The sequence below is a fragment of the Cydia amplana genome, chromosome 6, assembly GCF_948474715.1.
Source record: "Cydia amplana chromosome 6, ilCydAmpl1.1, whole genome shotgun sequence".
NCBI classification, from domain to species: domain Eukaryota; kingdom Metazoa; phylum Arthropoda; class Insecta; order Lepidoptera; family Tortricidae; genus Cydia; species Cydia amplana.
Genome location: NC_086074.1, coordinates 17,864,867 through 17,888,024, shown reverse-complemented (window position 1 = coordinate 17,888,024; position 23,158 = coordinate 17,864,867). Strand labels below are relative to the sequence as shown.

At 36.5% G+C, this 23,158-nt stretch overlaps 2 protein-coding genes and 1 non-coding gene across 6 annotated transcripts in view; all 3 read left to right on the top strand.

Moving 5' to 3' along the window:
- Positions 1–23,158, top strand: part of LOC134648992 (uncharacterized) — a 561,268-nt gene that overhangs the window by 22,805 nt on the left and 515,305 nt on the right. For 2 of the 4 annotated variants that reach the window (XM_063503670.1, XM_063503668.1), the window contains exon 1: positions 10,488–11,273. The exons of 1 other annotated variant lie outside the window; for it this stretch is intronic. In XM_063503670.1, the coding sequence (XP_063359740.1) occupies positions 11,236–11,273 (38 nt within the window). In that variant the 5' untranslated portion in view covers positions 10,488–11,235. Of the gene's footprint in view, positions 1–10,487; positions 11,274–23,158 lie in introns of those variants that run through there. One more of the 4 variants, XM_063503671.1, reaches the window with a different exon arrangement.
- The window catches only part of LOC134648995 (23 kDa integral membrane protein-like), a 349,619-nt gene that overhangs the window by 59,144 nt on the left and 267,317 nt on the right, over positions 1–23,158 (top strand). The gene's annotated exons all lie outside the window — the stretch shown is intronic.
- Positions 7,588–7,658, top strand: Trnag-gcc (transfer RNA glycine (anticodon GCC)). The gene has a single exon. It is a non-coding gene; the product is annotated as a tRNA-Gly (tRNA).

Genomic DNA, 23,158 nt, shown 5'->3' with positions numbered 1-23,158 from the left:
GAGCATTATTTATTAGTTATTATTACGCACAAACCCTTAGCCAGAGTGACTAACGTTGCTCGCTCGAAAAATATTAAAAAGTTGAGTAACGTGAAATCAAAGGTAATTTATCAACCACCAAGAATCTGCCAAGGACTTTTCCTTCTATGAAATAGCAAACCCATTTCAAAGGTCGCAATAGGCGGAAGTCAATAATAAATGGCCCCATCCATTTCCCTTACACAGCGTCAGCAAACCCTTATAATATTATAAGTGAGGAGTCATCTACTCGAACTGTGTGACATCCTTAGTGTCCTTATCCTTACCTTACGTCCCTAATTAGGACGAGAGGGGACAGCTGGGTAGGGTTGGCACCAAGATAAAAAATACACCAAATTAGTTTGAATATCTAAGCAGCCATTTATTTTAGACAAGTAGAGAAATTCAAATCTATGAGTATTTATGCGTTGGGATTGGGACAAGTCCATACAATCAGAGATATGCTCTCAGTTTTTTGAACGACATGCTTAAATTACATGAAACTTGGCATGATTATTTACGTGTATCGTTTTCACTTTTAATATTAATGACTTATAAATAAAGCTCGCCATAATTACTTGGTGTTAGCTGAAAAAGTCGTTATAAAATTAATGCATACCTACTTCAATTTATGCCAAACGATTGCTACCTAGGCCAAGAACACGAGAACACTACCCAGTGAACACCAAACATGGTGCGGCGTCACGGCTGCAGCCCTCGAAGGAGATGGCGGCCCGACCTTTATGTCAATGACGTCTTTAGGAAAGATTGGCCTAATATTGTCAGAGATGAAGAAGAAAAAGAGGGAGGTCTTTTGTTTTGCCTAGCTGGCTGGGACACATTAGGCTCAAAAAATAATCAAACAAATAGGTACCTAATTAGAAACCACCCTTAGAACTTATCTATTTTTATGCAGTTAAGTGACAACCCTAGCGTGTTCCCGGAGGCTAAGCCAAGTGACCTAGTTTTTAACGGAAAATATAAACCGCATTTTTGATGCCATATTTTATCATAATATTTATTTAGTACTTACTTACCGTGATGGAGGCACTCAAGAAGGCTAGGTACAGCAAAGGTAAATTATGTAAGTAAGTACAAGCTACGTATGGTACCTACCTACGTATATGTTGGAACTTATATTTGGTTTATTATGAAGTCCAAAAGCTCCTATTGGCTACTGTACTATGTGACTACTATTAAAATCGTAGTTCTATTCTATAGCTAAAAGTAGAATAAATAAACTCGGAAATAACCTTCATTAATCATTATGCAATCTCGTTCCCTCATCTTCTTTGGCCATGTATGCCGCTAAGGGCCACTTGCACCATTCCACTAACCCGGGGTTAACCAGTTAAACCGTAAACCCAGTGTCAAACTGTATATAATCTGGTAACCATGGTAACTCCAGGTTTAAGCGGTTAACCCCGGGTTAATGAATCGTGCAAGTGGTTCTAAGGAGGATGGGGGGAGAATGGATGGTACCAGAACACGAAGAAACCACCAATTGACCAATGAGATGAACGGACCAGGTCAAAGCTGCAGTGGATGGGTTAGCACACGAATGCACTAGGAAGACAGCCAGCAGAGAAGATGGTGGCGGCGTGTTGTGAAGCTCGTCACCAATCGCTAAAATGATGACTACAGCACAGAATAAATAATAGTACTACCGTACAGAAAGGACACTTCCTACAAAACCGAAGTTTGACAGCGATTCAGGAACGAATCATGCTGTATTTCTAATGTATGACACTAGTTCGGCTAGTTAGGGTTGTCAAAATTCAAGTCATTATCTTATCTGTGGTCGTGCACGCAAATCCCCAGTCGGGTAAATGGGCTTTTTCTAAAATAAATATCGAAAACCTGATTCTTTCAAATCTGGACATTCTTGGGCTCATTCTACTCAGAATCGACAGCACTCTCCACCCTTCCATTAAAAAAAGATGTCCCAAAATGTCCACTCCATTACGTCACGTTTTATTATGAGAAAATTTTTCACTTGTATGGACGTGACGTAGTGGAATGTACAATTTTCATACAAATTTTTGGGACTTTTTTTTTATCATCATGATTGAATATGCTAGTGATTCTGAGTTGAAAGAACCGAAAAACACCAGGATCCGTGAGAATCGGGTTTTCAATATTTATTTTAGAAAACGCCCAAATACTATTTACCCTACTATTACCCTACTAATACTATATACCATACTATTTATTAAATAGTCAAGTTTTCAAGTTTGACCGTGGATCCGGGCATTCCGGGCTGGGAGCGTGGGCTTATCGGCCGATCGTGCCCCGAATAACGCAACCTAATTGGCTCTTACGAAACACGGACTTGTGAGATACATGGTATAGAACTTGTTAAATTAAAAACTCTTACATAGATAAGTATACCCACCCAAAATAGTAGATTTATGATAAGTCACTTAGGAAGAGGATTGCTTAATTGTTGGAAATGAAACACACCTTTAAAACGCAATAAATATATGTTATAGACAAAAAGAAATGGGATTTCGGAAAAAAAAACATTTAAACGGACAAGCAAAAAATGCAACCTAATTGGGCCTTATGAAATACGGAATTCTAAGATACATGAATGTATAAGACGGAACTTGCGCTCTTTCTTAGATAATAATATAATAGGTACCTACATAATCTGTGATTTCTAAACAATAAGCTAGTAACGAAAAAGAAACTGTTTACGAATTGAATTGGATATGAAAATATTTGAAGTACCATATAGGAGACCAAAAATATATAGCGGGACTATTAATATTCGAAAAAACAAATGAAATATTCTATAAAAGTACCTAGTGTAAAAAATCACTTATTAGGTACTTAGTATATCTTTACTATATCATGTCACTAAATGCCACCTCCTATCAATGTAGGTATTATCAGTTACCATAAATTTATCGGAAGTAAGATAAAACAAAATGTGTGATAATGGTTGCCATGAGCAATAAAACAAAATCCACTCAACTACGAGAACTCTTCTTTCAATAAATTTCTAATAAGATTCCTCAAATGCCTTATGAAAACCGATAACGCCAATAGGTTTCCGGTTACGTGAAAATCAATTTTCCATTTAGGCTCTCACCTTCACATTCCAGACCCAAAACACAATTTTTCCTTTCAATTGTAATGTTTTTTAAGTCCTTTTGGCAAGAGAACGCAAAACCTTTATGCTAATATTGGTAAATTCGAGGATGGAATATCTTGTATACTTTAAGGTGATAGCGTTGGTTTGACCCAGTTCCTAGACTGTTTTGTTGGGGAAAATTTAATAACACATAGTTATAGATTCTGTACGTGGATAAACTTAGATTTTCATCGGTTTGTGTGGGGTAACAATTCTACATGATACTGAGGAAAGGTGTACCTCAAGGTATTTTATTTGGTCCGTTACTTTACAACTTATGCTAGTAGATAATAAATGTAAAAACTTATTGGATACTTATTACGTACATAATATATTCCATTTGAAGCGAGCTTTTCCCCCATTTTTAGACATTAGCATTAGTCATATTGCGTTGTGATTGTTAAACATACGTTACTATTTTGAAGTAGAGGTTTTGTAAAATCAGAAATACACAATTGAATAAGACACTAAGTAGACTTTTAGTTTCTAAAATTGTCTAAATTAGACTATAGCCTCGAAAGACGTCATAAACCTCTTTAAACGCTTTCAACCTAGACTTCTACGAAGCAGTAAGTTACGAAGACAAAACCCATCAAATCTACATACCATCTAGACGGCACAATTTAACCTAGGTTCTTAAACATCGTATAAGCCATTGTTTTCCCAAGAAGTTACGACTTTCTTATTCTAAAACAGCCACTATCCTGCTTTCTTGAAAGGTCGTAATCTTGGTACAAAATGACTGGTTACTTACGACGTATTCGCACGGACACCATACAATTTGCCATGAGAAATTGTCGGTTCCATGTAATGTAGGTAACACTTACGTGCTGGGATGTTCACACTCGTGTACTTGGTTGTACTGTTTATAGCTAGGGGTACATAACATACGATGTTAGAAGTTATGTACATTCTTGCAAATTTTAGAGCGGTAGAGACTTTTTTGCACATCACTACATATGTAGTATAAAACAAAGTCGCTTCCCACTGTCTGTCTGTCTGTCTGTCTGTATGTATGCTTAGATATTTAAAAATACGCAACGGATTTTGATGCGGCTTTTTTAAATAGATAGAGTGATTCAAGAGGAAGGTTTATGTATAATTAATTTAATACAATTTGTTAACTGTCGCTAGTTACCTATATCCATAAGTCTAATTGCTTTTTGTTTTGTGTCCTCCCGCTGCCATTCGCTCCGGTCTTCAGCATTAGCTTTCTGTGAGCTGTAATTAAGCTTTTCAGCTACCTTAACAATAACGGTATCACTTAGGAAAAATTACTTGTGAGTTTCGAGTCTAATCACGAACAGAGTAGGCCCTTTGTACGTGACTGGATAACACTGGAGGCAAACCCTAACATCGAAACTAGAAATATCGTTATCTGCTGCTCTGTCGGTCTATATTCGAGCGATAGAGAGACAGAGTAACGAACTTTCTAGTTTCGATGTTTGCGTGGTTTTAGTACTCTCGTCTCGATCGAAAACCTGCCGGAATATATACCCAATAGGTACCTTCTATTCTTTGAATATGATCTGGCCATGCTGAATCTATTCCCGATACCGTAACAGCCTGCCAGCAAGTCTAGGGACCCTGAGTACCCTGATATTTTCGTAATAGCAGCCCTGCGCGCCCGGGGCACGCGCATCGAATAGACAATTTTCGACAAAATACAAACGGTTGAGCGGTTGGGTATGTACAAGTAAGAGGGAGATGCGCTGCGAGTGATTTAATTATATATGTATGTACCTACCTATGTTTTCTAGATACCTACATGCAAAATGTTCGTCTTGGTGCCTGTCATGATTGTCACATTGTCATTTTTATTTTAGCATAATAAAACCTAAGATTCAGGTTCTTTAATTCTATTCCATATCAATTTATTATGCTAAAATAAAATAAAAAATAATAAAACGAGCTATAGGACTGTTTTCACACTACTCTAAATGGGTGCCCGACTTTTCAAACAAGTTACACCCGCTAACACTAGTAGAGAAATACCCTTTGGACTCCAGACAAGCTGCTGCATTTGAAGAAATTAAACGCATTATATCGAAGTCGACACTGTCCGCCATCGATCCTGATGAAACTTTTACTGTTGAAACAGATGCATCAGACTATTCCATCGCTGCTTCGCTGACACAAAATGGCCGACCTGTGGCATTTTTTTCGAAATCTCTAAGCGACAGTGAGAAGAACTACCCTATTATTGAGAAGGAAGCCTACGCTATAATAGAAAGCCTCAAGAAATGGAGACATTATTTACTCGGACGATCATTTTATCTCATAACTGTTCAAAAATCGGTAGCTTACATGCTACAAGGACATGCTAGTAAAATAAAGAATGATAAAATTCAGAGATGGAGAATAGAACTTTCAAATTATACATTTGAAATCAAATATCGTCCAGGGAGTCAAAACACTGTAGCAGACGCTCTGTCAAGGCAAGTTTGCTGCGCAGCGTCTACCGATGACCGTTTAAAAGAATTACATCAGTCACTTTGCCATCCTGGTGTAGCTCGACTAACGCACTGGATCAGATCTAAAAACTTACCATTTAGCTGTGATGATGTAAAGAGAGTAGTATCGTCATGCCCTACATGTGCGGAAATCAAACCCAGATTCAGCAAATCAACAGGGACTTTAATAAAAGCTACCGCACCATTTGAAAGATTATCTATGGACTTCAAAGGGCCAATACCATCACCTACGCGAAACAAATATATTTTGACAATCATAGACGAATACTCCAGATTTCCATTTGCCTATGCTTGCGCAGATATGAGCACATTCACAAAATGCCTGAGCGAACTGTTTTCTGTATTTGGATATCCGGCAACTATTCACACAGACCAAGGGACTTCTTTTATGTCTACTGAAATGAAAGACTTTTTACACTCTAAGGGCGTGTCCACAAGCAGATCCTCACCTTATAATCCGCAAGGAAATGGACAGGTCGAACGCCTGAATGGTACTCTGTGGCAAACAATTGGCCTTGCTTTAAAAACCAAAAACTTACCTATTACCATATGGGAGACTGTGATGACACAAGCGTTACATAGCATCCGGTCCTTACTTTGCACTTCAACTAATAAAACACCGCACGAGAGAATGTTTAACCACTGTCGACGATCTTCGTGGGGGCAATCTATGCCACCATGGCTACAGCCCGGAAAAGTCCTCCTTAAGAAATTCATTCGTGCAAGTAAGTACGACCCTCTGGTAGAAGAAGTTGATCTAATAGAAGCAAATCCTAGCTATAGTACAGTGAGATTATCAAACGGCAAAGAGATGCTAGTTTCGAATCGCCACGTCGCTCCCAGGGGTGCAGTGCCACTAACGGAATCTAACACAAACGATCCTTCTCCTACAAATAATAGTGCAGATAATTCACTGGAACTATTTTTTTCATATTAAACTGAACTGTCGCCATGTGAATAATTCAGCGCCCTCTTGACAATTATCATATTATATACCTGGTCAGGCTTTACTTTCCGCACATCATTCGGTTTCGATATTTCGATATAGGTCTATTAGGAGACCTCTACTAGGAGGAGGAATCTCCTATAAGTAATTAATAAGTAAATACAATAACATTCAAATGACACGGAAAAATCAGCGATTGTTTCTGAATGTCATGCTTCAGCTAAAAACTCGTTTAACCACATGACGTGTGGCCAAAAAGGCCAGTCCGCCACATGTCCTATATCTATATCGAAATATCGAAAATCGTTGTAATTGCTTCTCTATCGCTCAAATATGCAAGAGCGATAGAGGCAGATAACGATTTTGGATTTATAGTTGTAAAGATAAGATAAAAGATAGTTTATTCAAGTAGGCATATTACAATGCGCTTATGAACGTCAAAATAAATAACGTTGTTGGCGTTGGCGGCAGGCCGCTCATGCCCATCAGTAAATTGCATATCTTTGTACCTGCAATTTGCCTAGTTCTTGATAGATTATGGGAAATATTGTGGAGAATGTAAGTATGGGAAAATATTTATACACACGATCGATTGGTGCATTCCATGTGACCTAAAGGCCTCTTGTTTTAGAGCGTGGAATTTCAAAACAAATAGGTAACAAGTTTAAGTAGAATATAGCAGAATATTATGACAACGTAAGGTGTCGCTACAATATATGTGATGGGCTGATGGCGACTGTCTTATTATGTTTTATTTTTTTATTGATTCAACTGTTCATTCAATGTGTTTTGTTATCAATGTTTCGTTATGCAAGCTACGTTCCAGTATCGGTAGTAACCGCAGTTTGCCTAAAATATCCGTAACTTGCTATTTAAGTGTGCACCTTATTTCACAACGCATAAAGTTGATTATCGCGAGTCTTAACATGAAGTTAAATTACTTGCAGAATATTCACTGGTGTTGCATAAAATTAGCTATTCGAACGGTACTTTCGATATCACTTTCATAAGCATCGGTGGTTCAGTGGTAGAATGCTCGCCTGCCACGCGGGCGGCCCGGGTTCGATTCCCGGCCGATGCATGCTTTTTGTTTGTGGCACTTGAAATTCTATTATTAATTCTATACTTTTTGCTGGTTCATGCACCTGCATACGTACTTACGTAAACTGTCATTCAATAGAACTTGCTAACTATGTAAACAAACCGCCATACTAAAATTGACACTAAATGTCAATTTACTAGTAACCTTTGTTTACATAGTTAGCAAGTTCTATTGAATGACAGTTTAGTTAATATTTGGCAACGACCGGCTTGGCAACGACCGGCGAGACGAGTTGAATGAATGATTGACAGTATTATCGGTTCGCCCGGTAGTATGATTAAGCACTATAAACAGTCAGCGATAAGTACATTAACATATCTTTATTATTTAGCGTACCTATTGATGTGCGAGCTGTTGGGGAGTAGCTACTCCACATACGCTCAGTTGGAGGAGTCCTGTCACACAACTAACTGCCGTATTCGAATTTCAAGTTATTCACAAGAGACGATACGTACTAAATCCATTCTAGATACGTTATAGTTTAGATTTCAACTAGTTCTCTTTTGCAGCGCAATTCGGGCAACCAACGTCACTTTTACGATAGATCGTGTTAGATATCTATTAGATGTGAATTAGATCTATAAGTAATATCTTGTGGAAATCGTTCAAGAGTATCTGCAGAATCGCGGAAATGTAAAATTTGACAGGCTAGATTTCAAAGATATCGTTGTCGTAACTTGGCGATGTGTAGAATAGATGTCTATTACAAAATCCGAATCGGGCCCTCAGACACAAATAGTCGATCGCTAGTCGCTTTCTCGCCTCATGCATATAAAGACAAAATTTTCTTCTGTACCTATGTTCTCTTCATATATGTATCTTTATCTTTATAAATGTATATGTATCTTTATCAGAGGATAAAGAACCGAACAGAGGCCTTTAAAAATACTTACCTCAATTTGAAATGTCAAAATAAATAGACAAATCAAAATAGCATTTTCCTTGGCAAATTTTGTTTGTTGTTTGCGAGTAAAAAAGTTTGGAAACCTCATTAACCTCAAAATAGCATCCACTAATCCTTTTACAACACTTCCACATTTCACCATTATCCCAAGCCTCCAGGTAAATGAAGCCGCTTAATCTTTTATTCCGTCCGTAAGTGGGTCAGTCGGCCGTAGGGACTCCGACTTGGCCGGGTTTTTGCCGTGCCTCCAGATCATTTATTTGCTGCCAGAGCATAATGATGTGCTGTCAGAAAGTTTCCAAAATTGAGAAATTCCCTCTGCTTCCTGCGATACTTCTCACATTTTTGTACAGGGATCGAAATGTTTATTACCAAAATGAAAGTATTTTTTATATCCTATGAAATTTTCCTGAACTTTCCGAGTACTTTTCCTGAAATTTCCGAGAAGAGTTTTATTAAAACGCCTATATGCTTTGCTAACGACATAGTGCGTAGTCTACGGAAAGTAGTCTACACCGTGCTCTGATCTGACTAACGGCCGCCCAGAAAGGCCGACATTTATTTACGAGCACATAAAGTTATGTGTTTCTATCATTTCGCGGTTGTGGCGTAATTTTAAAGGGTGGGCGTAGGTGGGTCATTCAGTGCGGTGTTACTTGAATTTGAAAATACCCGAACGGACTCGAGAAAAAGATGTAGGTGTAGGTAACACCTACTGTACTGTGGTACCAATTAAAAGTTGCAATGTAACCTTGATTGTTTTTTCTCAACTTGGCGGTGGCACTGACGTGCCCTGAGATAAATTGATTTTGTCTGCCGAACAAGTGTTATATAATCTGTCAAACCACGTAGTCAGTAAAATTTTCTATGGGATGAAAACTTGATAACCCTTCGCGCCTACGTTTTTTTTAAATTTCCTACTGCCGCTTTTTTCTACTGATGGAAATGGCTAGACATAGACTATAGTAGACACCCCTATGATTAAATGGGATGTACATATACATACTATTAATCCTATAAAATACGGAGTTTAATAATAATCAAACATTCGAAAAAAATCAAACGTAGGGGAATAGCTGTGGTTGATATAAAACCATTTTTGTCAAAATATTTTCAATAATATTAATAAAGATAAAATAAAGTTAAAAGATAGTTTATTCTAGTAGGCATAATTACAGTTTACAGTGCGCTTATGAACGTCAAATAAAGCTACACCGGCTCCAACCCTATACCTCTGCCCCAAGAAGATTTAAATCCCCCTCAATTGGAGGAGGGTATCCCAATATGGGACCGGCAACAAACTCGGCGGGAAACATCTTTTAAAAAAAAAAAAATCCAACCAAAGAGGAAAATAGCGGGTCCTCCAGTTTCGTCTTAAAGTTAAAACACATTCAACGTTTAACGCGTAAAACGGTATACATTTTAGGTAGGTAGGTATAGTACAGGTATCAATGAAATATCAATAGATCAATACCCATTGGGTGCCGTTACAGCCTTACAAACGAAGCGTGTGAACTCAACTCAGAAGACGGAAACAAAATGTAAACAAACAAGATTGCATGTCGCATGTATAAAGTAAATGTAAAAAAATCAAGGAAATATTAATATAGGTACCTAGTGATTTAAATTCCAATAACACACAATAATAGTGTAAGTATATAAATGCTGCCCATCGAAATTAATACGAAACAAATATCACTAGTGTTGCACCGCGCCCATCAAATAACGATTATTACGATTAATCGGATAAGTTATCGACTGCGATTTTATCCATCAAATTACATGTAAGCACTATTGTTTACAAACTAACAATATGAAAAGGCATTATAGCTTATAAACTTTTCCAGCGACATAGGTACTTTTTTTTTTAATTTCTTCTCACGCAACATCATAATAAAAGCAAAATGAAAGGGAGAAGGGAAGTTCATTCAAGTTTTTATCGCTCGTTAAGAAAAAAAGTAAAGTCATCTGTTATGATTGTGATTGATGACAGTCCTAATGCTAATAGGCTTAAATTCATGAATACACCTGTTATTTTACTTCCTGACGAGACAAGATTATTTATAAAAATGTATTATTAAGTAGTGTTTGTTATGTTTGCAGACACGACTTTGATAGATGAATTAGAATTAAATTGTATGACATGCTTCTTTTATTAAATACAAAGGTAAAACGGGGATTATATTGTCATTCCGATTCTAAATCGCCGACGATACAATCACTTTATCTTGCAAAATAGCCCTCCAAAGCAAGGCGGTGACACAAACCCATTCAGCTAGCTAGCCGGCCACCACGCAGAGTGGTTGACATCTAAAATTTATTAATACTAAGCAACCGGGATACACACCAGCTGCATACTTGCATAGTGCAAGGGAGCTCGCGACCGCGAGTTCAGTCTCTGTGCAACGTCCGCGTCGTTCGCACGTGTCGCTCGTACGTTTCCACGTTTGACGATTACAAAAAACAAATGACAATCGATTCGATTACGATTGCGCAACCGACGACGTTCTATTTTTAAATAGTGTTTGTAAACAGTTGCAATTCGGTGATAGTTTTGCGCTCGAAATTATTTTCACCCCTAAGTGTACACTTAAAAATAGTGTTGTGCAGTGTTTGTGGTGTGTGGTAGTGATGTGAATTGTATTTGACAACATGTTCGGAGTTTTCATTAGACGTTGGAAGCCTAAAAGGTGGGTGTATGGTCTTGGTTAAATGTTAGTTTTAGCTCAAAATAAACATCCACATGCGAGTTAGTTGACACAACTTGTTTGGTATGAGGCTAATAATAGAAAGTAATAATCTTGGCCATAAAAACTTAAATTAACATGGACGGTTCAGTGTTTTAATCAGAGGGTTACTGGAGAAACGGTTTTTATCGTTGTGCCGAGTGAAACATCCGAGTTTAAACACGAATAAAAATTGTTAACGGCCGTGAACATTTCCTGCCAAAATGATAAAACTCCTAAATCATTTTCATTTCACAATACGACAAATGACGATCATCTTCCTAGCTATCAAATGGCCCATTCCACCCACTGCTGGGCAATGGCTTCTTGATCGTCAAAAAGTTAAATGCAAATAATCATTTTGTATATTCTTGTTATCTATGACAATTAGTTAGGTAATAATTTAAAAGCAAACGTTAATAGTTGTTACCTTGAATATTTTACTTATTAGATTACGCGGGGGAGGAGGATTACGCTTATTAGATTACGTTACAATAAATCGAAATGAGTCAGTCGCGTCGAAATTAATTATAAATTATTAAAATATCTTTTAAAACTACCACAGTATTTATAAATAGTGTTTACAGTCCGCTATCGTTTTATTCAGCAGTGTAAATCTCCTGGATTCACTAAATACCTACTACGAACTAGGCACTAGACGCAACATATGGTCCTTCGAGCCGGATCTAATATGACAAACGAAAGAGTGCAACAATGCAAGGCCATTAGTATTTGCGAAAATACAGCGAGGTTAATATTGTTAATAAGCACTCATGCTAATGAGAACCGACGCGGGCTGTATTATAATAATAATTATCTATTTTTTATATTATTGTAATTGTAATGACAAAATGCGCCTTAAAACTCGTAATCCCTTGACGAGTTGCCAATTAGACTCGAGTCGCGATCGATTATTCGCCGAACAAACGGTGACAGACGCGATCCGAGTGATTGGTGTACGGAATACGCGCCTTTTGCGATGCAAAATAGGGCCCTTGTTTACATCTCGTTTTGTTTTCCGGTTTGAATATAAATAAAAGTCATCGGTCTTAATGCTTTAATTGGTTTGGTTAAGAATATAATATAAATATTTTTATTCATAACACAAACACAAAGTGAAACAAAATATGTAAGTACATAAAAGGAAAACGTACAAAAGAAAGTGCCATGAAATGACCTAATCTCAGTATGTTGCTGGCGACTTCCAGCGCTGATTTTCTGACGAGACCATCATGGCAGGTACCAAAGCAAGCAACAAGCCAAAAGAAAAGAAAAACATACTTAAAAGAAAGCTAGTGGACAAATAAGAAAATTTATAAAGAAATAAGATGCAAGATAAAGATATAGAGAACATAAAGACCTGGGGTCTGGGGTTGGCTTTTGGTGGAGTCGGACCAAATTAACTTTGCACAAAATGCAGAGACTTTTGGCACGGTTGAAAAGCTCCACAATGTCTTTATACGATCAGAACGTTTTATTACCGATTCTACCCATCTTTAATTAAAATAAAAACGGCTGCTTCACTCAATTTTGTAAGAAAACATCGTCATGTCATACTATTTAAGTAACGGCACTTACTCTACAATACCCTGATACATAGATGATACAAGTACCTATATCTCCCCAAACACTTAAATATATTTGCTACCTTTTTGTTCTTAACTTTGAGGGCAACGCACCTTTATTTAAACTAATGATACACTCCGCTGCAAAAATGCATTTGCAAAAAGTGCACTCACGGTGAATGCATGCGGAACGCGAGAGCGCATACTGCAAGTGCAGACATTGGAAGCGGAATGACACTGTAAGTAGAGACTATTTTACTTAATAGGTACTTAAATAAAACTAATTTGCTCAAAATATGATAAACAGATCATAATATAGAATCAAATCAATACAAAAACTTGAATTACATATTAGCTTAGGGAAATATCCCAACTAGCAAAGTAATGATATAAAAACACCTATTAACTTAACACCAAAGAGTGTTACAAAAGTTATACAAAAGCAACGTGGCCACTGCTTGCTGTTATCAGTGTCCGTTATCATCATTTAGCTGTATAATCTTATACAGCCAAATTGTGATAATAAACGATGATATAAACGTTTATATCTCTACTTTATGCGGCATATATAACTCAGAGACACAACACTGCCCACAACAGTGATTTAGAACAAATTTACGATATATATTAGATATTTATAATGCGAAGACAAAAATTTTGATTGATTGGTAGAGTCTGCTCGGAAAGAGAAGAGTCGTGCAATGTATTTGGGCCCCTTAAATTCCACGACTCTTATCTTTCCGCACAGACTTAAGTTTTTGTTTTGAAATTTTGCAGTTTTTACGGGATATGGGCTAATCATTGTATCAAATATTGACTTAAACTTAAACTAAACTTGAACTTGAAATTGGTATGTGCTGTTCTGTCGTATTCATTTAGTACGTATATGTATTATAACGGTTTCTAATTAACTTTTAAGGGGCCCACTGATTACCAGTCCGCCGGACGATATCGGCCTGTCAGTTAGAACAAAAAGTTGACAGTTCCGAACAACTGACAGGCCGATACCGTCCGGCGTACTGGTAATCAGTGGGCCCCTTAAAAGTTAATTAGAAACCGTTAAGAAACAAATCGCGCGTAGTTTTCTTTTTGCCGGCACGACATAGTTAAGAAATGGCAACGCGCAGTGAAAATAATGGGATGATTTTGTTGACATTCTCGAGAATTAGCGCAGAGAATGTTGAATGAACTTATGGGGCATTCCACCGTTTCACGAGAATGTCGCTTACAAAATGCTAGTCTTCTAGATTCAGACCAAGCTAAGTTAGCAGCGATTTTAGTTAGATTTTAGAGTGTTATTTTAAACGTCAAATTCTATGAACTTATGACGTTTACGTAACACTTGCACCGTCTGGGTTGTCTAATTCTTCTGAAAATGCTGAGACAACTAAATATATTTAGTCTGATAATATTTCACGACTTGGCTAACAAATTAGCATTTCGTAAACGACATTTTCATGGAGTGCACTAAAAAAGTTCATTGAACTGTAAAGTTAATCTGTAGAACGATTGACAATAAAAACATGGTTTTTTACGTTCTGATTTTATTACCAATGTAATAGTTAATAAGGACTTAAATTATCGGCATAAATTAATTAAAAACACATCACATTTTATTGCAACGCATACGTAATTATGTATTATGCCCTAATAGAATATATGTAAGTAACTAGATATATAAATCCATTGTATGTGTACCTACATATTTATATTATTATTTATGTGCTGATACGTATGACTAGATTATACATATGTATTAGTTTTTCCTTGTGTTTGTGACATTAAAATTGGTCTATTTTCTATGTGTTCCTGTATTATTATCGTCTATTGTTCTTTCATTTCAAGTCATTAATCAGTTATTATATAAATCAAGGATATCATTAAAACTGTTTTGCAATCTAAGTACTGTGTTTAATACCTGTATTTAAAAATACTGTAACTGTACTGTATTTAAAAGGGAAGCCATCACGTAATGTTCTTTTTGCGGTTTTAGTTTTGATAGTATAACGTAAATTTTCGCAATAGAGTGACGTAGGAAAATATTGACTTTGCTGATAACGTTGAAGTAAAGGTTAATGTACTGAAACAATTTGATTGCTACATGTGTGTCTTTCGACATGGTTTGGGGTGAGACTATGGTGTAAAGTTAGAGCGGTAGCGGAAGCGGGTAATTGTGTGCATAAAGTCTATTTTTTTATTCGCTTGACTAAAATGACATTTCATAGTATGAAATGACGTTTTATGTTCATACTATTATGAACTGTCATTTCAGTCTACCGAATAAAAAAATAGACTTTAGTTGCATACTTAATTTTGGTACGTATTTTGGAAATTGGTTAAAAATTGCCGATTACTGATGATTAAGTTGAATAGTGCAAGGAGTAACATTTCTATTGAAGCACAAGGACGAGAAGAATAAGAAAATAAATAAAGTACCTATTGTCTGCATTTCGAAAATACGAAAAATATAAAACCTATAGGAAAAATACAAACATTGCTGATATCAATTAAACTACAAGCACTTCATACTTTGGCAACACTTACGCTATTGCAAGACTGCAATGCTTACTGTAGCTACTTGAAATTGTTTTATGTAAGTATTTTATTATTCCTGTGGGTGGGTTTGAAATAAAGATAATGGGGTTGGCAACTGTATGGTTATAAAATAAAAGATACCTAAGGCCAGCATAGGTTTTTACCTGTCTCTAGTTTTGTTCTATGAGATCCGGCTTAAAGGGAGCAACCAGGCCATAAAATAAAATAAGAAATTAACAAGAAATTGACACTATTTCTAGGATTGACAGGAAAAAACTTATGCGTCATCTCTAAATTACTTTTTGGTCGACCAGCCAACCCCATTGACGCATGTTCGCATTACGCATGTCGCATTCTTAACTTGGATTACCATTATAAATAGGAGCAAGTAATAAATCAAGAATCAATTATTGCAACTATATTGAAAATAAACAGGCCCCGTAGACAACATGCCAATCGCTAACGCCACGTAGCGAACGAAACGAAACTGTCACTGTCACACTAATATGGAAGTGATAGAGAGACACAAAGCGATTCGTTGGCGAAGCGCAAGCGATCGTCATCTTGGCTAGGCCGCCAGCCAGAGTTTCGATACGAAACAAAGAAACTATTTCACCACTGTCGCAACAAATGATCGATGTAAGTACCTACTACTTACATATATCTATGCAAATCCCAAAAATACCCACCATCCATTAACCGCACCTAGAAGAAATTACATTATATATTTAGTATGAAAAGATAATAAATATCTTTACAATAATATGCCACATAAGTCATTTTTCTTTTAAGAACTAAAAATACGGCGCTGCCAAGTATTGCGTACCCGACATGTAAACCTTTGAATGAAAAACGTCATAAGTGTATATGGGCTTTATAGGTAGATGTACCGTTTTGATACTTGCGATTTCACTCGTGCGTATCATTTGTCATCGTCGCTCAAACGATGGATATATCTATCATGGTACAGTACAGGTCAATGTATTGAAAAAGTATTTTTAACAAGCTTTTTAGAAAATGTATTTGTTACACGATTTATTTAAGTTACTTATTGTGGAAAAACCCGATTGTGTATGAAGTTTTTCATTTCCTATGCATGTTGTCCACACCATTTGTAAATAATTGACAGTATTGACACTATGCTGAAATTTGTAAATTTAAAGTACCTATCGACAGTGTGCATGGGATGGCACACTTCTGGCAAATGACATTAAATAGGCTACGACAACCGTTTACCATATCGAAGACTATGAAACAGTATTTATTTATGCATTTATTAATTACCTATCGAAGATGTCACAGCAATACGATACCGATCTGTCAGTGTCAGTATCAAAAGTGACATTTCTTGAACCAAAAACGTATCTTTTGACACTGACAGATCGGTATTGTATCGCTGTGAAATCCTATAAGCGTTGTTCGAATTGGGTCGTATGTATGTCTATTCGACAATCATTAGGATAAGGAAGGGAGACCTCTGCATCAAAATCCAACAATATCTGTATGTCCTTGACTCACATTTTACTAATTAGCGAATAAATTATTCTCCGTGACGTACGTAAACAGAACATTTAGATAACTTTGTTGTTCATTTCAATATCAAGATCAGGCGATCGCAGACGCGTGGGGGTCAGATGTCAAACAGCCAAACCGTTATTCTAATTGAAAGACGAAACTATCGCCAATTAACTGTCTATTAGTTATAGTCATTGGTGCAGATTTTTACAATTTTATACGTCGCAATAATTGGTTGATTAGAACTCTTCGCAACAGCGGCTGATCCACCCTATGAGCATGTAAACAAAGAAGAATGTCATGTAAAAATGCATACAGGTCGAATCATTTTTAGGGTTCCGTAGCCAAATGGCAAAAAACGGAACCCTTATGGATTCGCCATGTCTGTCTGTCTGTCCGTCTGTCCGTCTGTCCGTCCGTATGTCGCACAGCCACTTTTTTCCGAAACTATAAGAACTATACTGTTGAAACTTGGTAAGTAGATGTATTCTGTGAACCGCATTAAGATTTTCACACAAAAATAGAAAAAAAAAACAATAAATTTTGGGAACTCAAACTCAAAAAAAATTTTTTCATCAAACCCATGCGTGTGGGGTATCTATGGGTAGGTCTTGAAAATGATATTGAGGTTTCTAATATCATTTTTTTTCTAAACTGAATAGTTTGCGCGAGAGACACTTTTAAAGTGGTAAAATGTATGTCCCCCGACTCCCCCCCCCCCCACCCTGTAACTTCTAAAATAAGAGAATGATAAAACTAAAAAAAATATATGATGTAAGTACATTACCATGCAAACTTCCACCGAAAATTGGTTTAAACGAGATCTAGTAAGTATAGTTTTTTTTAATACGTCATACATTCCCTAAATACGGAACCCTTCATGGGCGAGTCCGACTCGCACTTGGCCGCTTTTGATAGACCGGTTGACCGGACCGATGTTCTGAAAGTTCGAATCGTCGAAGTCGTGAATTTTTCCTACTTAGTACGAAATTAATAAAACGTGTTGCTGTTATTCTCTTTGACTTGATCTGTTCACGTCATCGGGAGTATCGGGACTAGATTAGTCTATCTCTTAGGAACCATCATTACATTAATCCGGCGGTGAAAAATTGAAAAAACTGAAAATGTAAGTATGTATACAGAATAATGCGGCCTTCCTGTTCCTATCATACTTTGGAAATAGTGGAGAATGTAGAAGCTAAACGAAACAAATGATGGTTACAGGTGTCTTTGGAATCTTTGTCACGCTCAGACAAACTGGGTCAACAGTATCACGCTACCGCTACCGCTTATGGCAATTTAACCGCAGTCTAAACGGAAATAAAACGGAGAATGGACCTCAATGTTCATTTATTCACAACTAGCACAAACCATTATTTTGTGGTCGGTAACAATAAAATATTAAATAAATGCGCTGGTGGTCTAAGTAACTGTTACTGCGAACAGTACTTACAGGTGTCTTTGATAACGCCCGGTCAAACTAGGTTACTGTTACCCGCTCCCGCTACCGCTTATGGCAATTTAACCGCAATCTAATCGGAAATAAAACGTAGAATGGACCGCAAGTTGTTCATTTATTCACAACTAGCACAAACCATTATTTTGTGGTCGGTAACAATAAAATATAAAATGCGCTGGTGGTCTCTTAACTGTTGTTGAGTAGTATACTCATTAAAATCTAGCTCTTTATTGTTTTATGTTGCTGTTGTTCGTAATAAATAAATTAAGGGAAATGTAAGCTGAGTGTCCCATAAAAATATAATATTCTGCCAGGAAATAGTGTTACTGAAGTTATGTACTTACCTAGTGTACCTACCTGGTACATGTGTAGGTATTTACTTACTGGTAAGTGTGACTATGGTGTAAATTACATAATACGTTTTTTGAACGAATGAATTGTATTATGCCCGATTCAACATTATGTAGAAACAAGGTGGTAGGTAGTTAATCATCATGGTCGTTAAATGATACGGATTTTTTTATGTATTAGGTACGGTTTTTAGGGTTCCGTAGCCAAATGTCAAAAAACGGAACCCTTATGGATTCGTCATGTCTGTCTGTCTGTCTGTCCGTCCGTATGTCACAGCTACTTTTTTCCGAAACTATAAGAACTATACTGTTGAAACTTGGTAAGTAGATGTATTCTGTGAACCGCATTAAGATTTTCACAGATAAATAGAAAAAAACAATAAATTTTGGGGGTTCCCCATACTTAGAACTGAAACTCAAAAATGTTTTTTTCATCAAACCCATACGTGTGGGGTATAGATAGATAGAGGGATAGGTCTTCAAAAATGATATTGAGGTTTCTAGTATAATTTTTTTCTAAACTGAATAGTTTGCGCGAGAGACACTTCCAAAGTGGTAAAATGTGTGTCCCCCCCCTGTAACTTCTAAAATAAGAGAATGATAAAACTAAAAAAAATATATAATGTACATTACCATGCAAACTTCCACCGAAAATTAGTTTGAACGAGATTTAGTAAGTAGTTTTTTTTAATACGTCATAAATCCCCTAAATACGGAACCCTTCATGGGCGAGTCCGACTCGCACTTGGCCGCTTTTTGATGTAGGTAATTACTCATTCAAAATTACGGTTTGAATTTTCAAAATGACGGTTTGACGGCGTACCTACCTAATGATTTAATGATTTTCTTAAATCTGAATGATTTATGTAGGTACCTAGGTATATGTCTGTTTTAAAACTCTCCATAATGAAGTAGTAAGTAATAGTAACAATTCAAATTACTCAACCAAATAGCGTAATGGCATAAGTAAATGCGTGAAGAACATATTCATTTCTTCCATAACCGTAAAAAGCATAACATAGTTATTATATATCAGGGATGTTGCGAACATCCGCATCCGCAACCGCGGAACTTCCGCATTATTTTCAACATCCGCATCTGCATCCGCATCCGCATCCGCATAAAATCGATGCGGAGCTTATGCGGATGCGGAATTGCGGATGTCGAATAAGTCGGTACAGGAGCGTCTTAGCGGCGGCGTAAGTGCTAGGTAATTTCGTCATTAGTTCATTACCTATAGCGAAATCGCCTAGATCCAGAAAAGTCGGCCAAGTTACTGTTTATTAAATATAACGCACCTATATTCTTGCTCAAATACTAAACGTTTCGATTTTTTTTAATAAAAAAACACTAAAGATGTACTTATTATTTTATGTTTTCTAAGTACCGAATCTTGAATTCTTGACATCCGCATCCGCGGATGTGATCCTTTAAATATCCGCATCCGCGGATGTCAAAAAAGCGGCCAAGTGCGAGTTGGACTCGCCCATGAAGGGTTCCGTATTTAGGCGATTTATGACGTATAAAAAAAACTACTTATTAGATCTCGTTCAAACCAATTTTCGGTGGAAATGTAAATCATATATTTTTTTTAGTTTTATCATTCTCTTATTTTAGAAGTTACAGGGGGGGGGGGGGACACATTTTACCACTTTGGAAGTGTCTCTCGCGCAAACTATTCAGTTTAGAAAAAAATGATATTAGAAACCTCAATATCATTTTTGAAGACCTATCCATAGATACCCCACACGTATGGGTTTGATGAAAAAAAAATTTTTGATTTTCAGTTCGAAGTATGGGGAACCCCAAAAATTTATTGTTTTTTTTTCTATTTTTGTGTGAAAATCTTAATGCGGTTCACAGAATACATCTAGTTACCAAGTTTCAACAGTATAGTTCTTATAGTTTCGGAGAAAAGTGGCTGTGACGTACGGACGGACAGACGGACAGACGGACAGACAGACAGACAGACATGACGAATCTATAAGGATTCCGTTTTTTGCCATTTGGCTACGGAACCCTAAAAATCTGCATCCGCAACATCCCTGTTATATATGACTTACTAGCTCACTACTTATTACGTTGGTTACATCCCACTATCATCAATTTCTAAGTCAGTAAGTCATAGACTCAACAACTTTTTACTATCTATAAAAAGCGGCCAAGTGCGAGTCGGACTCGCCCATGAAGGGTTCCGTATTTAGGCGATTTATGACGTATTAAAAAAAAACTACTTACTAGATCTCGTTCAAACCAATTTTCGGTGGAAGTTTACATGGTAATGTACATCATATATTTTTTTTAGTTTTATCATTCTCTTATTTTAGAAGTTACAGGGGGGGGGACACACATTTTACCACTTTGGAAGTGTCTCTCGCGCAAACTATTCAGTTTAGAAAAAAATGATATTAGAAACCTCAATATCATTTTTGAAGACCTATCCATAGACACCCCACACGTATGGGTTTGATGAAAAAAAATTTTTTGAGTTTCAGTTCGAAGTATGGGGAACCCCAAAAATTTATTGTTTTTTTTCTATTTTTGTGTGCAAATCTTAATGCGGTTCACAGAATACATCTACTTACCAAGTTTCAACAGTATAGTTCTTATAGTTTCGGAGAAAAGTGGCTGTGACATACGGACGGACAGACAGACGGACAGACAGACAGACAGACATGACGAATCTATAAGGGTTCCGTTTTTTGCCATTTGGCTACGGAACCCTAAAAAATGGCGTAAAAGCTTGTACTCTAATCGATTTTTTCACGTTGTCTAGAATGAGTCATCGGCTATTGCTATTTAAAATTCAACTTTATAACTTAAGATTGAGAGTCGTAATTAGAAACAGTTACATTTTTAACTTGATACGCTTTTGTTTAGTGTCATTAAACAACCAAAACGTTAAGAACTTTGACTTGGGTATATTTCTTGATGAGAGAAGTCCATTTTACATTGGATATTGTGTCCAACTTGAAAGACCTGCATTTTAAAACGATATAAAGGATAACATAGATCTCACTCAATTGGATGTTAACTTGTTACTGTACTATAAAGAACTGTTTTAAGTGGTATCTTCATGCAAAGGGTATGGTATAGCGCATCAGCGCATCTTTTAAGCGGTTTGGAATAGGGTCGCTTTTCCAACTGTTCTATATATAAACATAGGAAGTTTTTTGTGTTAGGTCAGTTTTAACCAATAGTAGTTCTCGTAACAATAGTAATTAGGGCACTATGCGAAAAATTGGCAGGTTAATTTGCCTTTCAAGAGCCGTTACTCGTAACAGTTTCTATGAAACGGTAGTACAGTTTAATTGCGTTTTCTGCGATCTCGGTTTTTATGGAAATGTTAGGAGCCATATTACTTAGTTAGGAAAGTATAGGCATATAACATAACTCGTATTTAGATATTGGTAGGAAATTGTATCAGAAGTCTTAATCCCACCTCAAGGTAGGTACTTAACTTTATGCATGTTCTATTGAAAATTTATTGTTGTTTATCTTTACAATATTTCCATCCTTTATCTCATTTCAGAAATAATGTAGTTACTAAGATTGTTTAGATTAAAAATACAATTGTTTTTATCTGATCTAATTTATGAATGGGAGATGTTTTGTTTGATTACCTATGTGTATGTACGTACAGACAGACGTTTATTTAATACAACCAGCAGCCTACAAAATGACTATTGCAAACATTTAGTAACTTTGTTTTAATAACTGTTATATAGATCTTCGTTAACTCTCACTCTCTCTCAATTTTTTATTATTAAAAAAAGTTGTTCAAGAGGTAGTCCAGCTAATATAGATGACCTTTTTCAACTCCACCAACGCAAGCCGAAAAGTTCACCTGATATTGGCTCTGGTATACCTACATATTAGTTTCATGCCCCACATTGCCTTATAACATATTTACACATTTCTATTAAACATTTCCTACTATAGCAATAAAAGTATTATTTCATATGCTCCACGTTTCGCACGTCGAAAATATTTTACCTCAGACTTAGCCCCAAAGGAAATCTCCTCCAGGTCTAAAGGGAAATTGCTTCAAATTTTCGTCGTTTCTAGAAAACTGCGAGTGTTTTTAGTTTTGTATAGGCTATAGATGAACTTTAAGATTATTATTGTGAAAGTAGGTAAATATTTTTGAAGTGTTAACTTCTTTAGCGGCGCTGGGCACTTTTTGAGGTGGGGAAAAAATTATAAACTCGAGGCAGCGTAAGGCGATCACGTGACCGTAAGCCTCGTAAGGTGGCCACTCATAATTTAAATGGCATTTAAATCAATCAAGAAAAACTCAATGTTATTTGACATTTATGTTGCGGACTCCTTTTCAAGACTCTTTACCTATGTTCAAATAATTTGACGTTGTCATGGCAGTATGTAAATATAAACATGTCAATGAAAAAGTGTTATCTTATTTGA